We start from the raw sequence: 25,887 nt of genomic DNA, 5'->3' as shown, positions 1-25,887 counted from the left end.
CAGGCCGGCAGGTGCTGTTCTGATCCTCAGACGAAGGTACGCCAACGTCTGTGATGCTATGCCCTTGACGGAGGCTGCAGACCCACCCTCCTGGGCTCTCCCCAGCAGGCTGCTGGGGTTCTACCCTGGCCCCCACAGCAGCAACCAAGTTTGCCCGGGGGGGGGGGGAGAGTTTTGGCCTAGACAAAAGCCCTCCTTCCTGCTCCACATTCTGCAGCCTCTCCTGCTCTGGCTGGAAGAGGTCCCATTCGCTTCCTTTCTTCCAGAAGCAGTCCCCCTGGGCAATGACATTGCACAGCGCAGCCCCTCAGCCCAAAACACAGCTGGTTCAGGATGTGTGCAAAGTGGTTGTCACTGTAATCTCAGAGCAGAGGACCGGCGGGCTGGTCATTCAGGAGTAGTTTGGAAAATCCAAGAACGGCAGATGCCAAGCTTGCCAGACAGCCTTGCCACCTTCCTTTCGCAAATGCCATCCTCCTCCTCCTCCTCTGTTACCTTATACCACACCATCCTGGGAACCCTCCCCTGCCTACTGTCTCTTCCAAGCATCCCCTGGCTGAAAAACTGCAGCTGGGGGGGGGGGGCGTCATTTCTGTTACAAAGGGATTCCACACCAGAGCCAAACAACAGCAGCCTTTAAAATCACTGCATCATTTAATGTCAGCAGTACAATGATAGGAGACTTGAGTCTGGATGACATTGTTGGAAGACAAATGTGTGATACAAAAGAAAGTAGAGAGCCATGCAACCAAAGATTCACTGTAAAAATACCGGTACAATATATACAAACCCCATTTCAAACAGTATTTACATTTTATAGCATGTTTATAAAGCTCTGGTAGATGACCAATTTCATCAATTAATTTTTTTGCCATTTGTGTCTATTGAAGTGATTTTACAGTTTTTACAAAAGATCAGTTTTTTTTATACAAATGTCACTGAGCATCTCTATCTAAGTAAGCACGCAAGACAGAATACTTCACAAAGAACCTCCCCGGTTAAAGTTACACTCAAAAACTTTACACCAGTTTGAGAGCTATAGCTGCACCAAGGAGCCCTGGAAATGATAGTTTGGGGAGGCTGCTGAGAATTCTGTTCTAGTTCACTGTCCCTCCCGCAGGACCTACAGCAGCTAGACCTCAATGCTTGTGCATAGAGTCAGAACGGTGAAACGGTTGCTAAGTTTGTAGAACGGACAATTGGCTTAACCATCTCGGCTTTCACCAAGGAAAACTGGTTTAGGTTTGGAGTGAGATGGAACATGTCCCTCCTGTTCTTAAACCAGTCCCTCCAATACACTGTGGCTTTTATGCTCCTGGGTAAGAGCCAAACCACATCTCCATTAAATGAATGTGCCTGGAACAGGAGGACTTGCAGCGGCACAGGTCTGGGGAACCTTTCAAGGTGTCCTGATGGCCCCTTTTAAAGTAAACACTGCCAAGTTCACCACCCACAACATTCCCAGCAATGCAAATGCCTTAAAGCTGTTTTCCCAACCCTAAATACTTTTTTCTCCGAATGAAAGACACCCCACCACTTCTCATACATACATACTGCACGGTAGGGAGAGAAGACCTTCTTACAGCTAGTCAGTTTCAGCTAAGACACACTCCGCTCAGGGTGTTTACCGCCTTCACCACTCAAAGACTATGACCTCCACGCAGGGGGAGAGACCAACCTGTTCCAAATCTTTGGGGATGCTGTGCGCTGAGCATGGTTGCAGGATGCTTCCTTTGGCCATGCTGGGTGGCTAGGACTCAGTCAAAGCAGAGGGGAAGCCTCGGCTGCCTCTTCCTCCTCGTTTTTCCTTGTGCAGAAAGGGCACAAGCACCTCGTCTCTGCCGAGCTAACAAGAGCTCATGCTTTTTTTCAGAACACTGCAAATAGCCGCGAAATACCCTTGCTGTTGAGAAATACTTTTTCCAGGCCAGCATCCAGTCTCTCTCCTGCCTTCAAGTGCAGATGGACAAGTGAGAAGGAAGACGACGAAGAGCAGCAGCCCCACCTGAAGGAGGCTGCCAAGAGGCGGCAGGCGCTTATTTCTACAGGATCAGGCCAAACAGCTTTGTGTGCTTTAACACAAAGACGATGAGATGCCAACCTCACGCTGCTGGCAGGGGAGAGGCCGCAGCAGTACTCTGCAGGGCAGGGGGGCTACGAAGCAAGTGCAGGCCCCAAACTCCTCTTCCCTTTGCGAAGAGATTCTGGCTGGGCTTTAAAACAGCCAGCGGGAAGTTGACTGCGATGAGCTCTCAAGAACAGGCGTTGCAATCTCTGGTTCTTGCTCCTGGTCCTCATCAGCTGCTTCTGAAGCACCAACGCCAGACACTTGCTCCTCTGATGCTTCCAAAAGTACTGTCCACCTTCAGGAACGCTTCCACTTCTAAAACCACGTGGAATCTCCAGTTATTCAGGCGGGATTTTAAGTGAACCTGCTCTCCAGCAGAGCCTCTGGGCCCTGGCCTGCCTGCTCTAGAGTTGCCCCCTTCCACCTCCCTAAGACGGCCTGTGAAACTGCCTGCTCTCTTAGGAGCTGCATAATCTACAGGCCCTTTGGGAGCCCTGGCAGTGCCTGCTTATTAAGACAAGTGCAGAAGACAGACAAGTGGAATCAAAGGGATATTAATAATTTAATTTCAATACTACAAATTCTGTTTTGGTAGAAAGCATCACTTTTTTTGAGAGGCCGCCCCAACACCCCAGATGTAGCGCCGTGTTCTAGTTCAGCTGGATCTGGATCCAGCAACCTCCAGGAAATGGCAAACAAGTACTTAAAATCCAACACAATTACAAAAATAATCCAACATGGTTATTTCTCCATGGTAATTTTCACCGCACTAGATTTTTCTTCTTCTTCTTCTTAAAAAAAGGCTATGATACACTTATTTTGTTACAGCTAAGAAATGAAGATACATCTATTCTACAGATCAGCAAGGCTGACGGCATCGTCCCTTTGCGCACCAGGAAGGAACCACCTCTCTCCCCCCAGCCTCTCCCCCCCCCCCCGCAGAGAACACCTGAAGAGGAGGAGGAGGAGCAGGAGGGGTTTGGACGTAGCCCACTGTGCAAAGGAAGGCTAAGGGCTGGAGGGATTGCTGGCCCAGGTTTCCAAAGAAGATTTGAAGACAATGAATGATTTGAGGTGAGCCTCAGACAAAGGCCCAGGGCATCAGACAATACTGGCTAGTACTACTTAAGACACTCTGATTACTTCTTTACAATGCAGCTTGGATATCACACGCTACAGCACTGAGCAAAACCCAAAGGACGTATATACAAGTTATATGGCTGGGGTGGAGGGGGGCAGATTAATGGAATAAAAGGAAAAGAAGAGAACAAGTTTCGAACACTGCTGCTTCTCTCGGGCACAAGGCTGCAGGGGCAAGTCTTTAATACTACTGACAGAACGGGGAGGCTGTGGGGTCAAAGCCTTTAAAAACATCCTTTAAGGAGCCAGCATCCTGCGGGTCCCCCTCCTGCGCAGGGCTGTTTCCAGCAAAGGGGCTGCCTGCCCCGGACTTGGCCGCCTGCTTCACCATGCCATAGACGGGGGGCACCGGAAGGTTGTGGATGCCGGGCTGTGCCGCAGTCTCCGTGGCAGCAGGCGTGGTGGTGGTGGCGGCAGTGGTGGCCGTGGTGGTGGCGGCGGCGGCCTTGGGCCGTGGCCGGTTGTAGCTGTTGTACCTGTCGGTCGACGGTTCTGCGCTGGGCTTCTCCGCTTCCAGCTGGTCCAGGGCCGACCGGCGAACAAACAAGGGCTCCTTCCCTCTGGCGCTGCCTTTGCTGTTGCTGCTGCCGCCGCCGTCGAAGCTCTTGGCCGCCGGGCTGCCCTCCCCAGCTGGCTCCGCAGCCTTGCCGCCTGAGCCCGGAGTCCTTGGGTCATAGAGGCTGATCCCGCTCAGGACGCTGCTCTGGCCGGTGCCTCTGCTCAGCCCTCCCGCCGTCAGCAGCCGGGGGTCGTAGGGAGCGATGCTGGGGGTTGCCTCCGAGGAGGCCGCAGGGCCAGCTGCCGACGTGCTGGTGGCCTCCGTTGGCTTTGAGGGCGCCGAGGGCGCTGGCTCAGAAGCCTTTTGCAGCCTGGGGTCAGCAGGGGCTTTTCGCATCCGGGGGTCGCTTGGCTTGTCGCTCGGGGTTGGGCTGCCTGCTGCGTTGACGGTCTTCAATATCCTGGAGAGCAGCTCAAAGTCCGGAAGGCTGGAGCCAGAGCCGGCCGAGGCTTCTGCTGGGGCTGCTGCCCGCTGCCTGGGGTCAGAGAGGCCGGTGGAGTTCTGAGGCCGGTTGAGGCGCGGATCAAGACCAGGCAGAGCCTGCAGAGCCGCCGGGACGGGAACAAACTCCTGCTTGGGGACAGGCAGTGGGATGAGGTCCTCGGGGCTCCACAGGACCATGCGGGCAAAACCGGGCATGACCAGGACAATGTCTTTCTTGATGTGGCTGAACTGCTGCAGCTGACCCCGAGGGTCCCTCAGGGTGTGATTGGGCAGAGCATCCAGGGGAATCGTGACCGGCTTGTCCCTCAGGGCTCTCTCCCCCCCTTCCTCCTCTTCCGGAACCGGAAGGCCCTTCTGCCCAACGGAGGGGCTGGAATGCAGAGAGTCTGCTTTAGGGGCAGAGGGGGGAATGTGCCGCGCCAGCCTGGGATCTGTGGGCCCTGCGTCCCCCGCGCCGGGCGGAGCGGAAGGCTCCACGCCTCGAGAAAGCCTGGGGTCGCGCAGGAGGCGAGGGTCGGCCGGCCGGCCGCTTCCTGGGGGCTGGCTTTTCTGGAGGCGAGGGTCGCTCCTGCCCAAGGCGGGGCCAGCGCCACTGGGAGCGTCTTCATGGGCCCGGCTGGAACTTTGCTGCCGCAGAGTCTTCAGGATGGAGCTGACGCTGCTGCTGCCATCGTCCTCGTCGCTGGAGTACCAATTGCCAGTATCACCTGGGGGCGGGGGAGCAGAGAGAAGGGGCAACAGAATGAGTCACGAGGCAAAGCTGGAGTATCACTCCTGGCTATAGTAACCCCCAAATCAGGGACAACTGACAAGATACTTGAAACTGCAAAACGCAAACCTCGCCTGGCCGAAGCGCTTCAGGCAACATTAAATGCAAACTGCCACCCCAAGCAAAAGGCCTGCCTCTCTGTCTGTCTCTGGGACATGCACCACCCAAGCTTTAGAGGTCAGTTAGGGCTCTGGACTATGCCAGACTCCGTCATGAATGGCAGATGATTGTGTCCTCAGCCTAAATGAAGAGGCCACTTCCTTCTCACCAGCTGCTGCTCAAGAACCCCAGGAGGAGGGGCTCTAAGAGAGGGATGGGCAACCTCTGGCCCCACCCATGGTCCCCTGCTCATCACCTGAGGTCATGTGACAGGGTGGGACGGGGCAGATAAACCTTCAGAAAAAAGCATTGAATTCAAAAAGTCTCAAATTCTGCCACTGGCAAAGAAGGGAGACTCAGAAGGCGGGGGGGGGGGGAGGCGGGGGAGACGACTTAGGTGAGTGCCTGGTTTTTCCTTTGCAAGCTGCAGGTTTGAAGCTGAGTCACCTGACGTCCTATGACCAGAGGTGACTGACAGGTAGGCAGCCTTGCCCAACTGTGAAAGTGGTCCATGGAGGGGGGGGGGGTTCCCAAGACAGCCAGTCTGAACGACCAGAGCAGCTTGGCCCCCTCCAAGAACTGGAGTTGCCACTCCAAGCAAGCCTGGAGTCGGAGGCTGCCGGAGCCACTTGCCTTCCTCGTGCTCCCGATCCGGCTTGTAGCCTTCCGCGTGCCGCCGAGCCCTCTCTTCCTCCTCCTGCTGCTTGTGCTGGATGCGCAGGTACAGAGCCCGCTGCGTGGACGGCAGGAAGTCGGGGACGTTGGTGGGAGGCTTCTGCAGTCTGGGCATCCCTCCGTCGCAGAAGGGGTCTGGCTCCAGGGAAGGGTCGGGGAAGATGTTTTCCCCAGGCAGCTCGTCCATCTCATCGTAGTTCCCGTAGCCCTCTGTCAGGGAAAGCGCAGGCAGGGAGGCCGTGAGAAACAAGGGCGGAGAGAGCAAGCACAGCCATGCTAGGGACGGAGGAGCCTCCAGGAGCGGCAGCCTCCCAGCAAACTGTGGCCCTGGGCCTCTCCAGGCTGCAGGGGCCAAAGGGCCCATTGGACTCAAGTGCCCATTGGCGCAGTGTTTCTCAACCTGTGGGTCCCCAGATGTTGTTGGACTACAACTCCCATCATGCCTAGCCAGCATGACCAGTGGTCAGGGATGATGGGAGTTGTAGTCCAACGGGTCTCGTTTTCATACGGAAGCTGCCTTGAGTCCCATAAGGGGAAAAGGTGGGGTAAGGGAAAAAAAGGTCAAGGACCCCCGGACGGCTAAGTCCATTCCAAGGCGACTATGGGGTGCGGCACTCATCTCGCTCTCAGGCCAAGGGAGCCGGCGTTTGTCCACAGGCAGCTTTCCGGGTCATGTGGCCAGCAGGACTAAGCCGCTACTGACACACGGAGGACCGTGATCAGTGCCAGAGCAGCGCACGGAAACGCCGTTTACCTTCTCACCGCAGCAGTACCTATTTATCTACTTGCGCTGGCCTGCTTTCGAACAGCTAGGTTGGCAGGAGCTGGGACAGAGCAAGGGGAGCTCACCCCGTTGCAGAGATTCGAACCGCTGACCTTCCTACCAGGAAGCCCAAGAGGCTGAGTGGTTTAGACCACAGCGCCACCAGCTCTAGTGGGTCTCGTTTTCAAACCTAAGCTGCCTTGCGTTCCATAGGGGGAAAAGGTGGGGTATTTTTTAATAATAATAATAATAATAATAATAATAATAATAATAATAATAGGCCTGCTGCCCACAGCTTCTCTTTAGCCACACCGCTGACATGCACTTATTATTAACTGCTATTTTTAAATGAGTAAACACTTATTTTCACATGCTTTCTTTTAAATGCCTGCAATGGTATTGTTTTGCCACTGGGCTCCTTTGGAAGAGAGGGAGGGAGGGAGGGAAGGAAGGAGGACAGGATGTAAATGAGTTAAAAAGAAGGATCAAGTACCTGGGCCACCCATCAGGTTGGGGTCCATCTCCAAGCCTTCTGGATGCGGGTAGAAGCCGTCATAGAAGTCGGGTGCCGGTGGGCCAGGGGGCATCTCCTCGGGCCCAAAGGGCATCATGGGGGGCCCGGGGCCCATGGGAGGACCAGGGTTCATGCCGGGGCCCATGGGCATGTCGGGACACATGTCCGGGCACATGTCCGGAAGCATGTCGGGGGGCATGTCGGGGGGCATGTCGGGATGCCCAGGGAACATAGGCGGAGACATGCCTGGGTGCCTAGAGGAAAGAACGCAGCCAGGGTCAACAAAATGGCCAAAGAGGAAGAGGAAAAGGAGCCTTTGCAGAGGCGGCTCACTTCAGCAGGGGGCAGCTCAAGCCAAACCTGCCGCCTGTGGCTCCCTGCCAGGCAGCAGGACATGGAGGAGGAGGAGGAGGAGGAGCGTGGCCTGAAGAGAGGAGCCAGCCCCCCACCACCCCCAGGCCTGGACCTGAAGCACTCTGGCTGCCACCAGGAGGGAGGGGGAGGCCCCAGGCGCACCCCCCTTCCTTGCCCCTCACCAGACCCCCGTACCTCACACCCAGCTTCTCTGCCAGCTGGCCGGTGGGCCTCACCACAATCTCAAAGAGGGAGGGGATCTTCTTGTACAGGTCCTGCTGCTGCTGCGGCGAGAGGGGCTCGTGCATCGGAGGCGGCATCTGCGGGGGCCCAGGGGGCGGGAGGGGAGGCGGTGGGGGCGGCGGAGCAGGTGGCCCCCCAGGCATGGGCCGGCCGTTGGGCGACGTTGGAGCTGGCGGCCCCGGCGGCCGAGGGGGGGTGGGCAGCAGTCCTACCCCGGGGGGCGGCTTGGGCAAGGGGTTGATGCCTTGCTTCTTCAGCTCCTCCACTTCCTTCTCGTCTTCTGCTCCGGCCTCAGCATCGTCCGCCAACATCTAAGGGGCAAGCGAAACAAGGCCGTGGGCGAAGGCGGCAGGGGCCGCCTTGGGTGGCAAGGCAGGAGGAGTCTCCCGTTATCCCCACACACCGACTGCGTGGCTCCCGAACCATCCCTGCCCCCCACAACTGCTAAGGAGAAGGCACTGCCCTCGGCAAAGGGCTTCCACGGCCGGAAGCAAATCTCAGCGGCCCCCCGGCCCACTCACCTTATCCAGAAGCTCCCGCGTCTCGTCTGTGAGAGGTTCGTGGGAGAACATGCAGTCGTCTCCATTGATGCAGTTCCCAGTCGTGTGGAACAGCTTGCAAGGGAAGTCCCGTGCGAGGCATTAAAGAAAGTAAATCATGCCAAGGGCAAAGGCACAGGAGAACTAATGCACCCCAGGCCAGGCTTCGGCTTGCAGCAGGCCCACCCAGCGGGGCTGATCTCCCTAGAGCAACCCTGGCCCAGCTCAAAAACGTTGATTGAAGCTTAGCCATTGTCCACAGTATGGAAAGTCAGATTAAACCTCCCCACCTACCCTTAGATATTAGCTTTCCTCTAAAAATGCAGGACTCAGAGGCAAATCTAAGAAACCCCAGCCTGGAAGCAACCAGAAAGGATATCGTGCATGTAGGGACAGTTTTCAGCTCTGGCGCAGTAGCCAGTGATGTAAAACTTGCACAGTTCCCGCTTCTTTGGCAGCTCAATGTCATGGCTGAAGTTGCAGTGTTCGCCCTGCCAGGGAAAAGCCAAAGGTGTAAAGAGCTGACTTTTGCACAAAGGATCTTTAGCAGCTCATCCCTGGAAACACTCCCCCCCTCAATCAGCTCCAGAGGCGAGATGAGCCACCTCTTCACACAATCAGACAAGGAGGGGAAAAGAAGAACTTCTCCTTTGGAAAGAACAGCAACAGGAGTAACGTACAACCATGAACTCCTTCCCAAGTTACAAGGACAGGCTCAGCACTCAAGGTCTTTGTGACGGACCCTGGAAGGGCAGGTACTGTTGTGACATCAGCAGCAAACTGCTGGCACAGGAGGCCAAAATGGGCAGAGCTGGTGGTACAGCAAGACAGAAGCGGGACTTAGCTGGCATCTAGCGGTGTAACATTATGCCTGCAAAAGAGGTGAAATCTAATACGCTCCAAGTCAATGGAGAGCCCAAGGTGATCTCTTCCCCTACAGCAGAGTTCAGGGACCCACGGCCCTCCAGGTACTGTTGGACTAAAACTCCCACCATCCCTGGCCACCGGCTGTGCTGGATGGGGCTGATGGGAACCAGAGTCCAGCAAATTCTAGAGAGCAACAGATGCCCACTGCTGCCCTCCCTATGCAACCAGCCATATGCCTTGTAGACCTTCAGTCACGTGCAATGGGGCCACACCCAGGTCTGACTCTGGCGATGGGGAATGGCGCATAATTTAACTCTCTGGTTGCTTGTTTTTCTGCTGTTTTATTGCATTTCTACATGTAGAGCCACACTGAGATCTTGTGAAGGGCAGCACATTAATAAACACACAAAACAGAATAGTGGTGAAACAATTATCCCTCCTTCAAGAGGTAGCCACTGCGTCCTCCACACAGGCCAAGTATGCATTACATAGAAAGAGCCCTCCATCAGCCACGAGCCCCCAGATGAAGCACTGGCAAAGGCCAAGGGGAGCACAGCAGGCACTTCACCTCACCTGCAGGATCTGATCTCTTTCCGCAGGGCCTGTAAGACAGAGTTGTTCTGCCTGGCCTTCGGCTTGGAATCAACTTAATTCCCTCCCCCTCTTTCCTTCTGTGATGGAACTCCTATTTGGGGACTTCCCTGGCTTTTTTTTGGCCCACGTAGGACCAGTCTGGATAGTTGGCCTTGGTGAAGACTTGACGTTTTCATCCCCAAAAAGTTTTTGATTTGAGTTTCTACTGAAATGAGGCTGCATTTTAATGTATTTTAATCTTGTTTTTAAGTTGTATTTTAATCAATTTTTTATACCTGGTGTTAGCCACCCTGAGCCCAGTCTTGGCTGGGGAGGGCAGGGTATAAATAAGATGATGATGATGATGATGATGATGATGATGATGATTATTATTATCTGCTGCTCCTTCTAGTCAAATACTCATGTCCCCCTTTCCTGACAGGATCAGAGCAAAAATGAGGCCACAGGAGCTGGAGACAGAGATCCCTAAATGAGATGGAAGCTTCTGTGTCTCCACGATTCTACCACCGGCAGGTGAACCACCTAAATGTGGCCGTTATGGGCCCCACCAACAGGGGAAGGGAGCTAAGGCATGAGGGCCAAGAGAACATCTAGCCATCTTGCTCACGGACCCCTACGGAGGCACAGAAACTGCTGACTGCTCACTACTCCTGACTTGGCCTCCTATAAGCAAGGGGACGGCTCTCCAGCAGATGCAAAAGCAGGCCCTGCAATGCAGGCCACAAGCAAGGTGCACAGCGGAGCCAGCAGCCCTCTGGGCTTGTCCCCCCTTATCTTCCCAAGCAGTGGCTCTTCCTACACTGGATACATGCTCTCCAGCCTACTATGGAAGCCTCCGGAAATTGTTAGCAACCCACCAGCCTCGTAAGTACAGTGGCGCCTTGGTTCTCAAACGCCTTGGTACTCAAACAACTTGGAACCCAAACACTGCAAACCTGGAAGAAAGTGTTCTGGCTTGCGAACTTTTTTCGGAAGCTGAATGTGCTCTGTTTTGAGTGTTATGCTTCTGATTTGAGTGCCACACTTCCGTTTTGAGTGCTACACTGAGGTCTGTCTGTTTTTGCTATTTATAATGCGTTTTTGTGGGGTTTTTTGTTTTGTTTTGTGACTGTGTAGAACCCCGTTCAGTACATCGTTTATTACTTTGATTTTATGGATCTATGGTCTCGTTAGATAGTGAAACTCATGTTAAATTGTTTTAGGGGTTGTTTTTAAAAGTCTGGAACAGATTAATCCATTTAGCATTACTTTCTATGGGAAAGCACGCCTTGGTTTTGACCGGACTTCCGGAACGGATTAAGTTTTAGAACCAAGGTACCGCTGTACTGTACACGCCTCTGATGCAAGTGGACTCTAGTACAAGAAAGCTTATGCCATAACAAGTCCATGAGCCTTTAAGGCGCCACCAGACAGACGCCTTGCTGTTTTTGCTGCAACAGACTCCGATGGCACATATGCCTGCAGACCCAGTGCGCGGTCACCACATCATCAGGCAGCCAGGAAGGAAAGCTGGTCCTGAACACTTACCCAGGTGCATCTTCCCTCCACAAAATATTTGCAGATGACTTTTCCTTTCTTATCTGATTGCTGGTGAGATTTATCGTGGTCGTTCCGCCGATAATTCCCGCCTCCGCCTCCATCCTATGGCAATCACAAGACACTTTATTTACCAATGTTATTCATGCAAAGCCTCCAAAAGTAGCTTACATAATTTTAGAACAAAACAATCTGTAAATATTGCCTGCTGCCACCCAGTCTTGCTGCAACAATTTTGTTGGGTTTTTCCCAGCCTGCCTTCTCAGAAGTCTGGCTGCTGCTGCAAATAGCTTCTTTTTTCTGCCCCATCCAGGTTGTGTAACCACTGTTCCTTTAACTCTGAACTTGCAAACTATGCTGCCAACAGTGTCTCTAGGAACATGCAGTGCCTTTGCTATCTTTTTGTATCCTGCTCCTTGTTTGTGAAGGGCAATGTTCTCTTCTCTTACCTTCTTGGACCATTCTCCTAACTTAGCCATATTCCTACCATGCAGCCAAATTTGACACTCTGCAACCCCCTAGTCAGCTCAGGTATTCCATGTGTTCAAGCACACCTAGTGGAGCCCTTGATCAGTTGTACCAGGTGTGCTTGAGACAACACCTGTTGTATTTGTGTTGCTGTGAGGGGTTCTATACAGGGGGCTGAATAATAGTGAGACTGGAGAAGCCAGTATAAGTTGCAATTTCAGCTGAATTTGGGGAACCATGGAGCACCTGCTGCACTGAGCTATTTCAATTGCTTTTGTTTGATTTGCTCATTGCAAACAGCTGAAAGTCTGCAAATTTTGATAATACAGTGGAACCTCGGTTTTCGAACGTCTCGGAAGCTGAACAATTTGGAACCAGAACGCAGAAAACCCGGAAGTAATTGCTTCCGTTTTGGAACATGCCTTGGAAGTCATACGGCTTCCAAAGCGCATTTCTCTGTTTTTTCAATGGATTCTGCCAACCGCTCATTGATCCTTGGTCTTCGAATGTTTCAGAAGTCAAACTGTCTTCCAGAACAGATTATGTTCGAAAACCGAGGTTCCACTGTAAACTTGATTTGCAATGGTGGTTGAGTAATTTTGATTGTAACTGCATCTCGACCAATCAGGCTTTGGCCCCATGGAAGCAGAAGGGCCCTGATCCAAACACAACAAACTGTAGGGGAAGGCTTAAGGAACGTGGGTCGGGGAAGTCGCTCACCCCCATGTCGTCATCGTAGTAGTCGTCCTCTTCATTCATCCCCCCTCCTTTGCCCATGCCTCCTCTCCCCCGGCCTCTTCCTCGGCCCATCCCCTTGCCTCCTCGCCCTCGGGAGCCACGGCCTCGGCCACGACCTAAGCCTGGAACAAGTCAAGCAAAAACATTTTCTTAAATGGCAACAGATGACACACCATCACTTCAAGTCCACACAGGCAACTGGATCACACAGTGCCTGCGCAAACAAAAGGGAAAGAGAGGCCTGTGAGGGCTCCAGCCTGCCAGCCAGAGGGGTAACTGCAGTCTTGACCAACCGCAAGACCCCCGGCCTACCTACCTCTTCCCCTTCCTTCCTTGCTCCTGCGATACTGGTTCAGCTCTTTGGAATAGTCGTCATACTCATCTCCCCCTGCAGGCTCTTCTCCTTCGCAGTACTGGCATTCAGAAAGAGAAGAAATCAGCAAAGTGGGGTTTAGCTCATGAAATGCCACACAAGGAGTATCCAATAATGAAGGAATACAGAAAATAGAATCTAACCAAAACAAACACAGCTGTGTATATAATGAAAGTATAACACGAACTGAATGTCCCGATGGAATTGATACTATGCAATTCGACAAAATAATGTCCATGCAATGTATAGTCACAATGTACATTGTAATAACAGCATGACATGTATTATTTAGCAATGTGTCTGAACCAACTAGAAGATGACATGCGAAAGGAAGACAATGCCCAGGCATCTCCTCGGCCGGAGTCCTTCATCTTATCTAGAAGATTCACTACATAGTCAAACTATTGAACTCTCGGTTATATTGAAAAGCAATTTGCAAGATTGCATATATGTTTTTTTCAAGTCCTCTGCCACTGTACACATAGGCCTCAAGTGGATATTATTTTGGGTCATGATACCAATTGCGTTGGGACATTCAGTATGTATTATACTTCCGTTGTATACAGTTGTGTATGTTTTGATTAGATGCCACACAAGATGCAGAAGCTGGGCTGGCTGCAAGTGCCAACCGTGCCAGCTCACCTCCATTTCCTCTTCATACATTTCCTCCTCCTCCTCCTCCGGATGCTCTCCTCTTCCCCTGCCACGGTTGCCTCTGCCCATGCCTCGCCCACGCATCCCGCCTCTTCCACGACCACGGTAGCCTCGGCCTCGGCCACGACCCCCTGTGGACACAAGACAAACAAAACAAAAACGGATCAGACTCTGGGGAATAAAGAGACGCTGCTTCCAGCTTCCCGCCAAGGCTCCCTATAAGCAGGAACAGCAGAGCGTTCTGCATCTGTCTATCAGGAACAGCAAAATCCCCATGCAATGGCGCACAGCCCTGCCTCCCCGATTCTGTGGACCAGAGGACACAACACACCAGGGGTGGGGGTGGGGGGAAATATGTTGTCTTGCCTTTCTATGACTAAGATCTCAAAGGAAAGGAAAGCAGCCATGTTGTGGCAAGGGACCTCAGTCCCAGGGGAGGATGCTGCATAACCAAGGAGCTAACGCACCTTTGGTACCAAAGTCAATCTGACTCAAAACATGCAGCTGGCCTCAAGGGAGCCCAACAGGCAGAGACAGTTCAACTCCTCCCTGGTGACAAAAAGCAGGCAGGAACGCAACCCTGTTTTCTGAGTTTGAACCCAGAACAAAAATCTGCACTGAGCCTGAAGTGCCTTTTAAAAAGGCAAGTTTAATCCCTTTGAATGCTGACGATGGGCGTCACTTTCCCAGCATCTGGAATGAGGGCTAAGCACAGGCGGGTGTGTACCTCTCCCCCTGTGTGACCCCTCCTTGGCTCTCCGGTATTGGTTCAGCTCCTTTGCGAAGTCATCATAGTCTTCTTTGCCCATGTCCTCGTCATCCTCTCCCTCATAGTCACAATAGCCCTCGTTCTCATATTCCTCGTACATGGGGTAGTTCTTGCTTTCCATTTTGGAATATCCCTTTTTGGGGGCGCTGTGAGATGACGAATACTGCTGATGAGACTGGAAGTGAACGCACACAGAGTTATTACCAGGCATAACAATCTGATCACCATCACCCATCATCTCAAGGAGACGTACAATGAAAACAGCAAATGTACTGGAAACAGGGCGCGAGAGGCATGCCCGACAAAAACACACTGAGTCAACTGGGAAAGCCACCTGTCTCTTGAAAGAAATGCTGCTCCACACCGCAGGGGCAGCCACACCAAAAACCCTGGCCTGAGTTCCTGTGGAGGAGGGCTGCTGAGATCCTGGGGCCGCAGGAATAAGGCGGTCTCTCGCATAACCGGGTCCTCAGGTGTAGAGGGTCTTGAGGTACAAATGGGCTCCTTATGCATCTTCTAAACCAGCCTCTCCAGAGGGCCATCCCTGATCACTGGCCATGCTGGCTGAGGCTGAACTGTAGTCCCAAAAGTACGGAGGGCACCACATTGGGGGAGGCTCTCCTCCAAACCACCCTTTCCGAGAGCAGACACCCAGCTGCCTGCTTTCCCCTCTGGCACAGAGGCCTCCACTGCCACAAATCCCGCTGGCCCCTGTTGCGTGGGGCCTTTGCCTAGCCGCAGGGTGGGACTGAGACCCCAGCCTGATTCCCGGTGAACTTCCAAATGCACTTACGGAGGAGGAGTAGAGAGGGCTGTACTCCCTGTACTTCCGATGCCCCTTCTCGCCGGGGCTGAAGTCTGAGTCTTCACTGTAGTCTGAGAAATCGTCACTTGAAGAGGCATGGCGCTGCAAAGGAGGGCAAGGCTGTTAGCGGCTGCTCCCCAGATTGTACTTTTTTTTCACCCAGCTCTGGCTACTGCGTAAAAGGAGCTTTAATGTTTTCAGCACAGACTTCTCTACACAGGTGGGAATTCCAACTATTTATGAAGCAGCAGTCAGGCTGTAACAGCCAACAGAAGGCAAGGGCAGCAGGGACACCCCATCAGCATAACAGAGAGACAAGCAACTTTTGTGCCTCCTCTCCATTAACTTTTCCATGCCAGCTGGCCATTAGATTGCTTGTTTCCTCCTCCCTCCCAACCCCTTTATCTTTTGTGTTGTGTCTTTTTAGATTATAAACCTGATAGGCCAATGACCCTCCTTGGTTTTTAGAGATTTGAAAGCTCTGGCTAATGGGTAGCAGTTGAAAATAGATAGATGATAGATGATAGATAGATAGATAGATAGATAGATAGATAGATAGATAGATAGAAGGAAGATACTGGAGCAAGCAGGCAGTTTCCAAAGGCATCTAATGCAACTTGAAATTGGGCTTCCAGCACATGCACTCTAGGTTACATGATTTTTCAGATACTTTGGTATTTCTACGTGCAAGTCTAACTGTTTTTGGTTCCTCGTATCATCTGTTCGCCTTAGAAGCAGTTGCTTTTAATCAAGAGTGATCTCTTCTAGCCTCCAAACATTTCTGCCACCTTTGACTCTAGTTCATCACTTCTCATCTCATTCATGCAGTTGTGTGGCCCCCTCACGCTTTTGAAGACCAGCATGCCATTGGCCCACCAAGATCCTTGTTAAGAAATGCAGGTGACAGTCTGTGCTTGGCATCCCCTTTACGCCCCCAGCTCTCTGACCCCAGACCAGGGCAAACATCAGAGGAAAGGTGGAGGAGGGGTCTAAAACTGATATTCTTGAAGCTTGCCTGGCCTCACCCACCTTGTGCTTGGATTTCCTTTTCTTTTTGGACCTCCGCTTCTCTTTCTCGCGCTCTTTCCGACGCTTCCTTTTCCTCCGGTGAGTCTTCTCTTCATCCGAGTCACTATGATGCTTCTCGTTTTTGTCCTTCCGACTCTTCTCTCGGGACTCTGAAGCATCATGCGGCTCCTCGCCCCCATCATCTTCCAGCTCCCCTTCTTCCAGCTCCCCATCCTCCCTGTAAAGACACACAACCAGAATCATTTGGATGGAAGGAGCAAGGCAAGTGACAGAGGGGAGTTTCAAAGCAGGAAACTGTGCTAAATAGCCTGTCGCTTGCCTGTCAAAGGTCACAGGCCTGATCAGTGCATTGGAAAAGAACAAACCAGTCCTGCTTCCTCCCAGGACAGGTCCTTATTCTGCAGAGTATGTGCAAAAATGAATGCAGCTCCAGCCCTAAGACTATATTCCGGGAGAGGATAGAAACACACACATGCATGCACACACCGGCAAAAGCAACCATCAAGTGGCTGGCTACTTATATGACCAAGCAAACACATTTGCGACTGGAAACCTCAGAGTTAAATAAAAGCAAGAGACATTGCTATTCCAACTGCTTGGTATCTACACAAAAATGAAGTGTTGCCTTTTTACACTGCCACTGCAAGGTAACCCATTTACTCCTCCCCAGCCCAAGAATACAGCAAAGTGGCAACGCAAGAAGAGCTGAGAAAGCCCAGAGCTGAAGTGCCACTTCTTCCCGTCCAAAGACAAAAGTCACTACAACTTCCATCCCCATTCCAAAGCCAGAGAACCAACTGCTGAGGAACCCTGCACTCTTCTGCAAGGCTGAAAGGATAAATAACGCACGTATTTCTAAAGCAAGTCCCCAAAACTGCTCAAAAGAGTTCATGCATGACATGCTTTCATTTCATAAATTAAATGTTTACTAAAAAAGGTTTGCCATTTTTATCACCTCCATAATACAGCTAGGAGGGTGATGATAATGGGCTGACCCAAGGCGGCCTTCCGGCGAGACCCAGTGTGAGCTGAGAACCGAGGATTCAGCTGATACGTCGTGCTCACCATCCCTCTGCCACAACAGCTTGTAAGCTTTCCTTACATGCGACCAAATTCCTGAGTGGGAATCTTATTTCTAAAGCGAAACCAACATCTCCTGAACATCTGCTTGGGCCCTTCAACAGCCATTTAAAGGGGCTCGTCTCCTACTTGGAATGACACACAGGCTTTTATTTTGTCTTGGCTGCCTACTGCGGTTTGTGGAGACACCAGCAGTGGGGAAAGGTCAGCGGGTGCTCTGAAGACCACCACTCCAAGCACCACCACCAGTAGCCCATCACTATGGCAGAAGCCCTGCAGGCACCAGGCCAGCCAGTCACTACGAAAGCAAAACTTCTAGGCTGGCACTCTCCAGGCCATGAACGGTTTGGCTGCTTCCGTCAGTATCCGCAAGCCAAGCACAACAGTGAGACCCAAGGACATACAGTAAATTATAGACCAAGATACAAAGCTGGCAATGGGGTCGGCTTCCCATATGGCATTTTTAATGGACATAATCTTCATTTAAGAAAAGAAGCCCATATCAGTGTAGACCATCAGATGTGGAAATCGCAACCATGCCCACTTTTCTGCTGGAATGTTGGACTCACAAACTTCACATGCACTTAAAACTAGAATACTCACTACATTTGTATTTCAAATAAAGAACCACCTCAGTTTGCCTATCTTATGCTAGTCCATGTTCTGTGCTTGTAAACTGAAGGCAATAGGTAAAGGATGTGGCTTATCTGACTTCCAGGATTAAGAAACAGCAGGCACTCAAGGAAGCGATGTGTTTCACGAAAGGAAGAGCTGCCGGGGGAGACAAGCTCACATCCTTTCTGGCGTGAGCCAGCATTACTTGCAGGGAGCTACTGGTGCTACCTGAGTACAGCAAACAGGATTGTTCTCCTGATCTCAGGGGGCGATGGGAGAAGAGAGGGGGATGAGGGTTGCCTGCTCGTCAGGTATATTCATGCCTCACCTCAGTGAAGCCCTCTCTTCCTCCACCTCACACTAAAAGTCTGCTGCTAGTCAAATTGCCTCTGCAGCACACATGGTGGAAGCCGGGCTGCTGCCGCTGCTACATAAACTGTTGACTTTCTCCCCAGAGCCTGCCAGCCAGCTGACACGGCCCTGCACACAACTCAGCCCCTCGGCTGTCCTCACTCAGGTGCCTCCTCCTCTCTGTAAGCAGGACACAGTGGTGCGGTGCTGACTGTGGTGTGTGGCCAGCCAGGGCAAAGCCAGGGCAGCGCCACCACCTCCAGGCTGAGCGTTTGCATCTCAGGCAGGGAACAGTCTAAAGCTGGCAGCAACCTTCAGAATTATTTGCCGCTCTTCCACAACTGGAAGCATGTGCAACAGAGGCTTCCAAGACCTAAAGAGAGCCAAATCTGGCACTGCAATTTACTAGTTATGACTGTTCCAACTCTCAAAATAACTTAGAAGGAAAACGGCATCCAACCCCTCACATCCCTCCGAATGAGTGCTTGGGAGGGAGGGAGGGGGTTTAGGCAGCCTAAAGTTGTGGGGGGGGGGGGCCACAGCCTTTTTAGGGCAGCTGGACTTCATCTCTGCCATCCACTTTCCAATGGCAGCACTGATCCCTTCACCTAAACCTCTTCCACCTGGGCATAAATACACAGCTTTATACATGTGCAATCCCATGCATATTTACCCAGAAGTAAGTCCTACTGTGTTTAATGGGGCTTACTCCCTAGTAAGTGTGGTTAGGATTGTAGCCTTATTCTGGCAGTCAAAATGATCTAAAACTTGGTGGCTTGGTGCTGTGTGAAAAGCTATGAACCAGCAACTCTGAGTAAAACAATTAATACTAAAAGCTACAGGGCTCTGTCAACTTCATAGTAGAGCTTGCCATACGTGTTCACTGTGGCTATAGGGCAAAGCAGCGTGGTTGCCATGTGGCTATAGGGCTTTCAGAGAATCAAGTTGACACTGGGGGAAACGCTAGCCTTGTGACTGGCCCACCACAGCTCTTGGGGACTTTCCTCAGGAGCCAGTCCCTTTGCTACCTCTGCAGCAGAATGCTGAGCTTCATGCAAAGTATTACATCACAGTCGCCCTGTGTGACCTCACAGATCACGTGGCCAGAGCCTGAGGCAGGAGGGACAACAGACCCTTCCAAGGCCTGGATCAGAACAGCACAGAAGCTTCTCCTGGAAGGTCCATGTGGGGAGGGTGCTCATGCTTCCGCAGGTGTTTGGGGCCAACAGTACAAAACCCAGGCATGGCAAAGGCACCGTGCAGGAGAAGGGCTGCGTAATGGCTGAGATCAGCACGACAAAGGTCACCTCTCAGAGGCCAAGAGAAGGAGCTGGGTTCAACAGGCCCACGGGGGGCATGGGGGGCTCCTCCAGGCATATATACAGGGAGATGCCTGGCACAGAACAGAAAGGTGGGAGTGGGAACAGGTGCTGAAGGAGGGCAGCAGGCGAAGAGCGTGAAGAAAAGACCGGACGGAAACAAAAGGGAAGCCACTGAGCCTGACATGTAACCTTGAATGAAACATGACAGGGATCCAGCACACAGACGTAAAGAGAGAAGCCACACTGTCAAGGCAATGAGGCAGAAAGGTAATTTTAGGAGAATATTCTAAGTTGATTAAGGAACAGAAACACTGCAGGTCAGAAGGGCCTCAGAGCAAGTGGTATGTGGTTTTGCTTTACTGGACCGTTTACAGAAATATCAAGCTCTTATTTAATTACTGCAACTGAAACATGTTAGTTGTCTATATGAGAATGGTTTCTGCCTCCTTATTTTGTGTCTGAAACTTAATAGATATAGTAAGACCTTTTCTGGTCAAAAATCAAGGCCAGTGTCTCTGCTGCCCCCTGATGGTGGGAAATGTGAAAGCCACGCAAAAACCACCTTAGTCTCTAAACTTTGGATTGAACAAACACAATGTTAAAATGAAATAGGGTTGATATCGTTCCCCTGACTGATTGCCAATGGCACCTTGAATCTAGGTTATGGTTGCCACAATGGTATGTCTAGGCACACCCCTCCAATTGAGTTTGTTATTATTTCATTTCATTTCTATACCACTTTATAATCTAAAGAAAAAATAGCAAAGCAGTTTACAACATATTAAAATCAAATAGAACAATCCAGAAAAAACATACGTATTCAAGCTTCAAGAAAAATATTTCAGATCCTTTTCTAAATGACATTTTGCTTGCCCTATATTTATTTATATAGCTGTCCCATAACATGAGGACTGTAGGAAGCCAGTGTGGTATAAGACCTGGGAGATCAGGGTTCAAATCCCCACTGGGTGACCTATGGGCAGCCGCAGCCTCCACCTACTCCACCATGTCCTCTTTGGAGAAAGAGGTGGGATATAAACGCAGCAAATAAGCTCTGCTCCTGACCTGCTCCTTAAGAAAGGTGGAGGGGCCAGCCAGATGGAGATGTCAGTCGCCCACCTGGCAGCCAGAGATCTCCACATGGTCACAGTTGGACCCGTGCCTGTCGCAAAAAGCGCATGGATAATTTCTAGCACTGCTGCGGATTCCCTAGGAGACTGCTGAAACCCAGGGTTGTACTCAACTTTACTCATGCTCAGAGTAGGCCCACTGAAACCAGCAAACTAACAAGTTTTTTAATTTTAATGAGTCTACTTCAAGGGAACACAGTTGGACCCAACATCAGCCATAACGATAATGGGTGTAACTTGGGTTCATTAATTTGGAAGGATTTATTGTTGAGTAGAACTTAGCTGCAATTATGGAAGCCTAAAATCTGTGCCGGCTGCAGGTCCACAGCAAAGGCCTGAGATTTCACACACTGGAGCAGAAGAAGGTTACAGTGAATGATTCCTGTGAAAGCAAAACTGGGGAGGAGCTGGGGTGCTGTGAACTATGAATTCAGAAAAGCCAGGATGTTTCCTGGAGTGAGGAACTCCACAACAACAAAAAACTTTGGCCAATGACATTTTAAGGAAATCTAACCAGCCACGGGGAACTCTAGTCAGCAGGTGGAACGCGAGTCCCTGCCCACTAGAGTACAAATGCACTTTCTGCAGCAGGCAAAACACCATTCTCTGGCATTATTATACAAAACCTTAATGAATCTTCTGAGCATCTCCCTTCTACCAAGTGAAACCAGTGGTCTGTCTCTCTGTGTGTATTGCCCACACTGACTAGCAACAGCTCTCTGGGGTTTCAGACCGGGGCTGCTCCCAGCCCTGCTTGGAGATGCAGTTGGGGATTGAAACAATGACCTTTCTTCACCCAAACTCAGAATGCCGGGAAAATGCTATGAAGGAGCTCACTAAGAAATGTGGAATAAGGCAAACACTTGGAGCTTAGTTCTCCCAAAACGAAATGGGACCTTTCATCGGTGCGACAATGCACACGCCTTGGGGTGGGAACAAAAAAAATTCCTTCCAGTAGCACCTTAAAGACCAACTAAGTCAGTTCTTGGTCTGAAGAAGTGTGCATGCACACGAAAGCTCATACCAAGAACTGACTTAGTTGGTCTTTAAGGTGCTACTGGAAGGAATTTTTTTTGTTTTGACTATGGCAGACCAACACGGCTACCTATCTGTAACTTGGGGTGGGAGTCGGCCCTATGGGATTTGGCAGGAGTGGGACCTACCCCTAAGTACACACTCATAATCTAGGGCATGACTCTTAAAAGTTCCTTAAAGCTAGAGATAACTGTATTTTCAAAGGAGATCAAGAGAAACTACGTCTTTAATTCAGGCAGGCAGCGAACGTGGACCTCTCTGAAAAACCCACCCTCCAGCTAGGGGGTGGGGAGAGATGAGACTTAAACATTTTGGAATTATTTCAATGACCTCAACCTGCCCAAAAGCACAGCTTTCAGCCCAATATCATTTCTGCACCTTTCAAAACAAGAGCCTGCAGCAGAACCAGGTGCTATGGACTGATGAGCCAAACAAAGCGCAAGGGCATATCTCAGAGGAGAGTGGAACCCGCAGAGCTGGCTATTAAAAGATCCCATGGAAGAATGTAGGACACCTTCTTCCGAAGGAATTGGCCACCTTTTGCTCCTACTACCAAAACTGCTTTCAAGGTTCCCTGGGCAAAACAAAAATCAGAAGACAGTAAAAAGCCACCACCACTAACTACTCTGCGAATCACTCTTGGTTGCATGAAGCGCTATATGCACCTGCCAAATATTTAATTTAAAAGGTCATTTCACAAAGAAGTAATATGCAATCTAGCTCTGTAATGGAAATTAGCCACGTTTCCTCCCCCATCTTCCTTGCTGGTCACACTGTTGACTCACGGCATTCTAAGCTGACGTCATTCACCCAAGAATGCCCATGAGTTTCAACAGGGGGCAGCCTCCTACGTTGCCAACAATGGGAGAGAAGCAGAAATTCAGCAGGTGTCCTCAGTGGCAGGAGAAGAAACTCTTATCTGCAAAAGTTCTCCCTTTCCATCCAACTACTAACGGCACAAGAACACTTCCCTTAAAATGTGTTGACTGTAACCAGCATAAAATGCTGATACAGAGTTTGTATTTTAATCCCTTCCCACTTAACATCAAGCAAAACGGCAAGAGGATCAGCGCCCAGGACTTCGTACTTTCCAAGTGTGCACATCCTTATTCTGTCTTTCTCCCTCCCAGCCTAATTTTGTCAATAAAAATAAAATCTAGCAGATCTTACAAAGCACTGCCAGACCTGCCTCAACAATGGCTTATTGTTGGCAGTGCTGAAATAATGCACTTAACTCAGAAGTGCCCCGTAAATTCTTACGAATTGAGGAATATAAAGTCACAGCAGGGAGATAATAATCTATGTTCAAAGTTGAAGCAGGTCTGTTGACCTGGTAGCACAACTCTTGGTAACACATCCGGCCAAGCCTTGGCTGCCTCATTCAGCCACCGCAAACTCCCTGAACATGCATTCAGGCTGCCCAGGACACGGTCAGCAGGCCTAAGCTCAGCCCACCTCAGAGCTTGCAAGCTAGATCAGTCACAAGTAGAAATAAAATGGCTCAAGCTTTTAATTGGCAGAAAGGTGGGCTTTTGTAACAGTTACTGTCCGAATTCGTGCTTTAAGGTCCCTGCCAGAGCTACCAACCTGCGGATAAACCACCTAACGTATTTTGACCACCAGAGCTGGACCAGTGATGGAGAAAGGAACCCTTTTCTCCTGTTAGTTTGACTAGGAAATTTCAACCAGACCAAGAGCAGTGGTATCTCTGCCACCAATGTCTCACCACGCAACAAGAGCCGGGGCACGAAAAGGGGTGTGTGACTGCAGCACTAGCAGCAGATGAATCCGACCAGAGAGGGGTGGGTCTAGGGACATATCCCAGGCCCTGCCTGCTTGAGGTGGTCAGGGCAGAAAGGGGTGGGAGAGACCATTTTGCAGTGCCAGGTACAGGCAGTTGAGGCCTAATGGTTCAGGGTCCTCAGCGCTTTGCATCCAAAGCTGCCAACACCCCTTTCCCCAAACACCCTCCTTTTCAGGCCTTTGCTGGCAGTAACTACTACTATTAATTATTATTATTATTACTATTATTATTCTGCCCATCTGACTGGGTTGCCCCAGCCACTCTGGGCAAAATATTAAAACAAAATATTAAAAACACAATAAAAGATGATTCCATTAAAAACTTTCCTGAACAGGGCTGCCTTCAGAAAGTCCTATAATTGTTTATCTGCTTGACGTGATGGGAGGGCATTCCACAGGGAGGGCGCCACTACCAACAAGACCCTCTGCCTGGCTCACTGTAGCTTCACACCTTGAAGGGAACTTGGAGCTGGACCCCAGTGTCTGGGCTGGATGATGGAGATGGAGACGCTCCTTCAGGTAGATCTTCTACCTCCTCTCCTCCAATGAAGGTTGGGGAAGAGGCAGCCTATCTACCAGCCTACCCGCCAATCAGAATCAGGGAGCTTAGCATTGCATGCTAAGGTGATTTTGTAAAAAATCTATAAACTGAACACTTCACTATGAAATTTGCCTTTAAACTATCATTTGCTGCCCAGTGTCTGGGGCAACTCAGATGGTCAGGGTACAAGTAATAAATTGCTACTATTATAATTATTGTCACCCCAAGCAGAAATTTCATACTGTTCTTTAGTGGACAACTTAGTAGCTTCCTTGTTTTGTAGATGTTTTCTAGCACATGCGTACAAAAATATTTTTTGGTAGTGCAGGAAAGCAGGAGCCAATGCTATTTTGCATAAGCGAGTGTGTGGCCCTCGTAGACCGTTTCCCGTTTCATCAGAATAAACAGGACAAAACACTGCACTCGCTATGGGACCAAGTGTATGGCCTTGTTTTACATGAAGAACAGGAGCGGCGGGATTTGGAAAGCGCTGGGTTATGGGATAAGGAGTCTAATGTACACAACACAGAGTTACTGTCATTTGGATTCACTTGTCTTGTGTGAGGTACAAACATGAACTTTGCACAGAACATGTAGTTAACAAAAGGACGATGGAAACAGGAAGAAAAGGGTTGCTAATAAGGTGCTTACACTGTACATGGTTATTGCTTACCAAATGAGGGAGAGGGTGGAAGTGTTTGATGACTTTGGGGACACTGTGATTTGTTACACTTTGGAACTGCTTATCCTTTTTGGAAACAACTTTGCAAACCTGCACTAAGTGCAGCGTGTGTCCACTTTCCAGATAGCCGGATGAAGAGGGAGTCTGCAGACACAGTGCCTGGGTGGCATCCCAGCTGGAGCTCCATAGCCCTTGGCTGGGGGGGGAGGCGGGCGAGGGGGCAGCCACTCACCCTGCAAAGCTTACAGCAGGGCTTGAGCTATTTTTTAAAAAATACAGTAATCCGAAACATCTCCTTTTTCTTTCCAGGATGGTGTGTGCTTTTGTGAGTACTTTCCTAAGTTAACGTCACATACGGAAGGGGCACCAACCAGCCCAACAGAAAGGGACACCGTTCTGCTCGTTTCCTTAAACGAAATGCTTACTGACTTCTGGCCTTTTGTTTGTGGCGGGGAAAGAAAGGAACAAGGTACAAATTGAATTATTCAATAAAAGAGATTACTTACCAACCCAACCCCTGCATCACATGAAAGAGAGAACTCCACAGGGAGGGAGGAAGAGAAGGAGGGAGGGGGGAAGGAGGCACGCGCCCCGTGTGCGAGCATACACACGTGCGCGCGCGCCAAGGTAGACCCACGGCGACCCTGCGCTGCCCACCTGCCCTCGAGGGAGTGGGGGAGGGAGGGAAGGATGGATGGAGGAGGATCCCCCTCTGCCTGTCACACTGTCGTCCCCCCCCCCGTCCCTCGTGGCGGGGCGTCCAAATGCCCGGCTTGGCCCGGGAGGGGGCGCACACAAAGGCCGGGCCCGCTCCCCGCCCTGGGCCTGCTGCTCCTGCTCTTCCTCCTGGCCTCCCCGCCATGCCGGGATGTGGGGGGGGGGGCCACCTGCGCTGCCCTCCCCCGCCTGGCTGCCCACTCCCCTCCCCCCGCTCGTGCCCCTCCCGCCCCCCTAGAAGCGAAAGAGAGAAAGAGAGAGAGAGAGAGAGAGAGAGGCGGGTACTGGACCTTTCGTCCGGGCCGGGCCCGTGGTGGTGTTGTTGGAGCGGCCGGGCGCTGGCGCCGCCGAGGCCCAGGCTGCTGCCGTGGTGGTGGCTGTGGAGGAGGGAGGCGGCGGCGGCGGCGGCGGCGGCCGGCGAGGGGGAAGGGGGCCTGGCGTGCGGGCTGCTGGGCGGGGGCACGCTGGGGCTCTCCACGGCCATGGGGGGCGGCCGGGGCTCGGGCGGGCGGGCGGCCGGGGCTGGCGGGGCGGCGCCAGCGGGCGAGGGAGCCAGCCGGGCGGCCGCCGAGGAGGAGCGGGGGGGGAGGAGGAGGAGGAGGCGGCGCACC

General features: G+C 51.4%; 2 protein-coding genes across 2 annotated transcripts in view; one reads left to right on the top strand and one right to left on the bottom strand.

Annotated features, from left to right (window-relative positions):
• Window positions 1–635: 635 nt before the first annotated feature.
• Window positions 636–25,760, bottom strand: ZC3H4 (zinc finger CCCH-type containing 4; the record flags this gene model as incomplete). Its single annotated transcript, XM_083753612.1, has 14 exons — window positions 636–4,918; window positions 5,713–5,964; window positions 7,011–7,285; window positions 7,581–7,939; window positions 8,150–8,259; window positions 8,547–8,658; window positions 11,156–11,269; window positions 12,353–12,492; window positions 12,687–12,783; window positions 13,386–13,528; window positions 14,125–14,341; window positions 14,960–15,073; window positions 16,001–16,217; window positions 25,567–25,760. 14 exons carry the CDS (start codon window positions 25,758–25,760, stop codon window positions 3,396–3,398), a joined length of 3,867 nt encoding a protein of 1,288 aa, XP_083609738.1. The 3' UTR covers window positions 636–3,395.
• The window catches only part of SAE1 (SUMO1 activating enzyme subunit 1), a 29,660-nt gene continuing 22,975 nt past the window's right edge, over window positions 19,203–25,887 (top strand). Inside the window, exons 1-2 of the mRNA XM_083754063.1 lie at window positions 19,203–19,635; window positions 24,869–25,028. The gene's annotated coding sequence lies outside the window, so the exon portion shown is untranslated. The remainder of the gene's footprint in view (window positions 19,636–24,868; window positions 25,029–25,887) is intronic.

The sequence above is a fragment of the Podarcis gaigeae genome, assembly GCF_964106915.1.
Source record: "Podarcis gaigeae genome assembly, chromosome: 8".
In the NCBI taxonomy this organism is placed as follows: Eukaryota; Metazoa; Chordata; class Lepidosauria; order Squamata; family Lacertidae; genus Podarcis; species Podarcis gaigeae.
The sequence above is the reverse complement of the archived record's forward strand: the minus strand, read 5'-3'. Positions and strand labels throughout refer to the sequence as shown.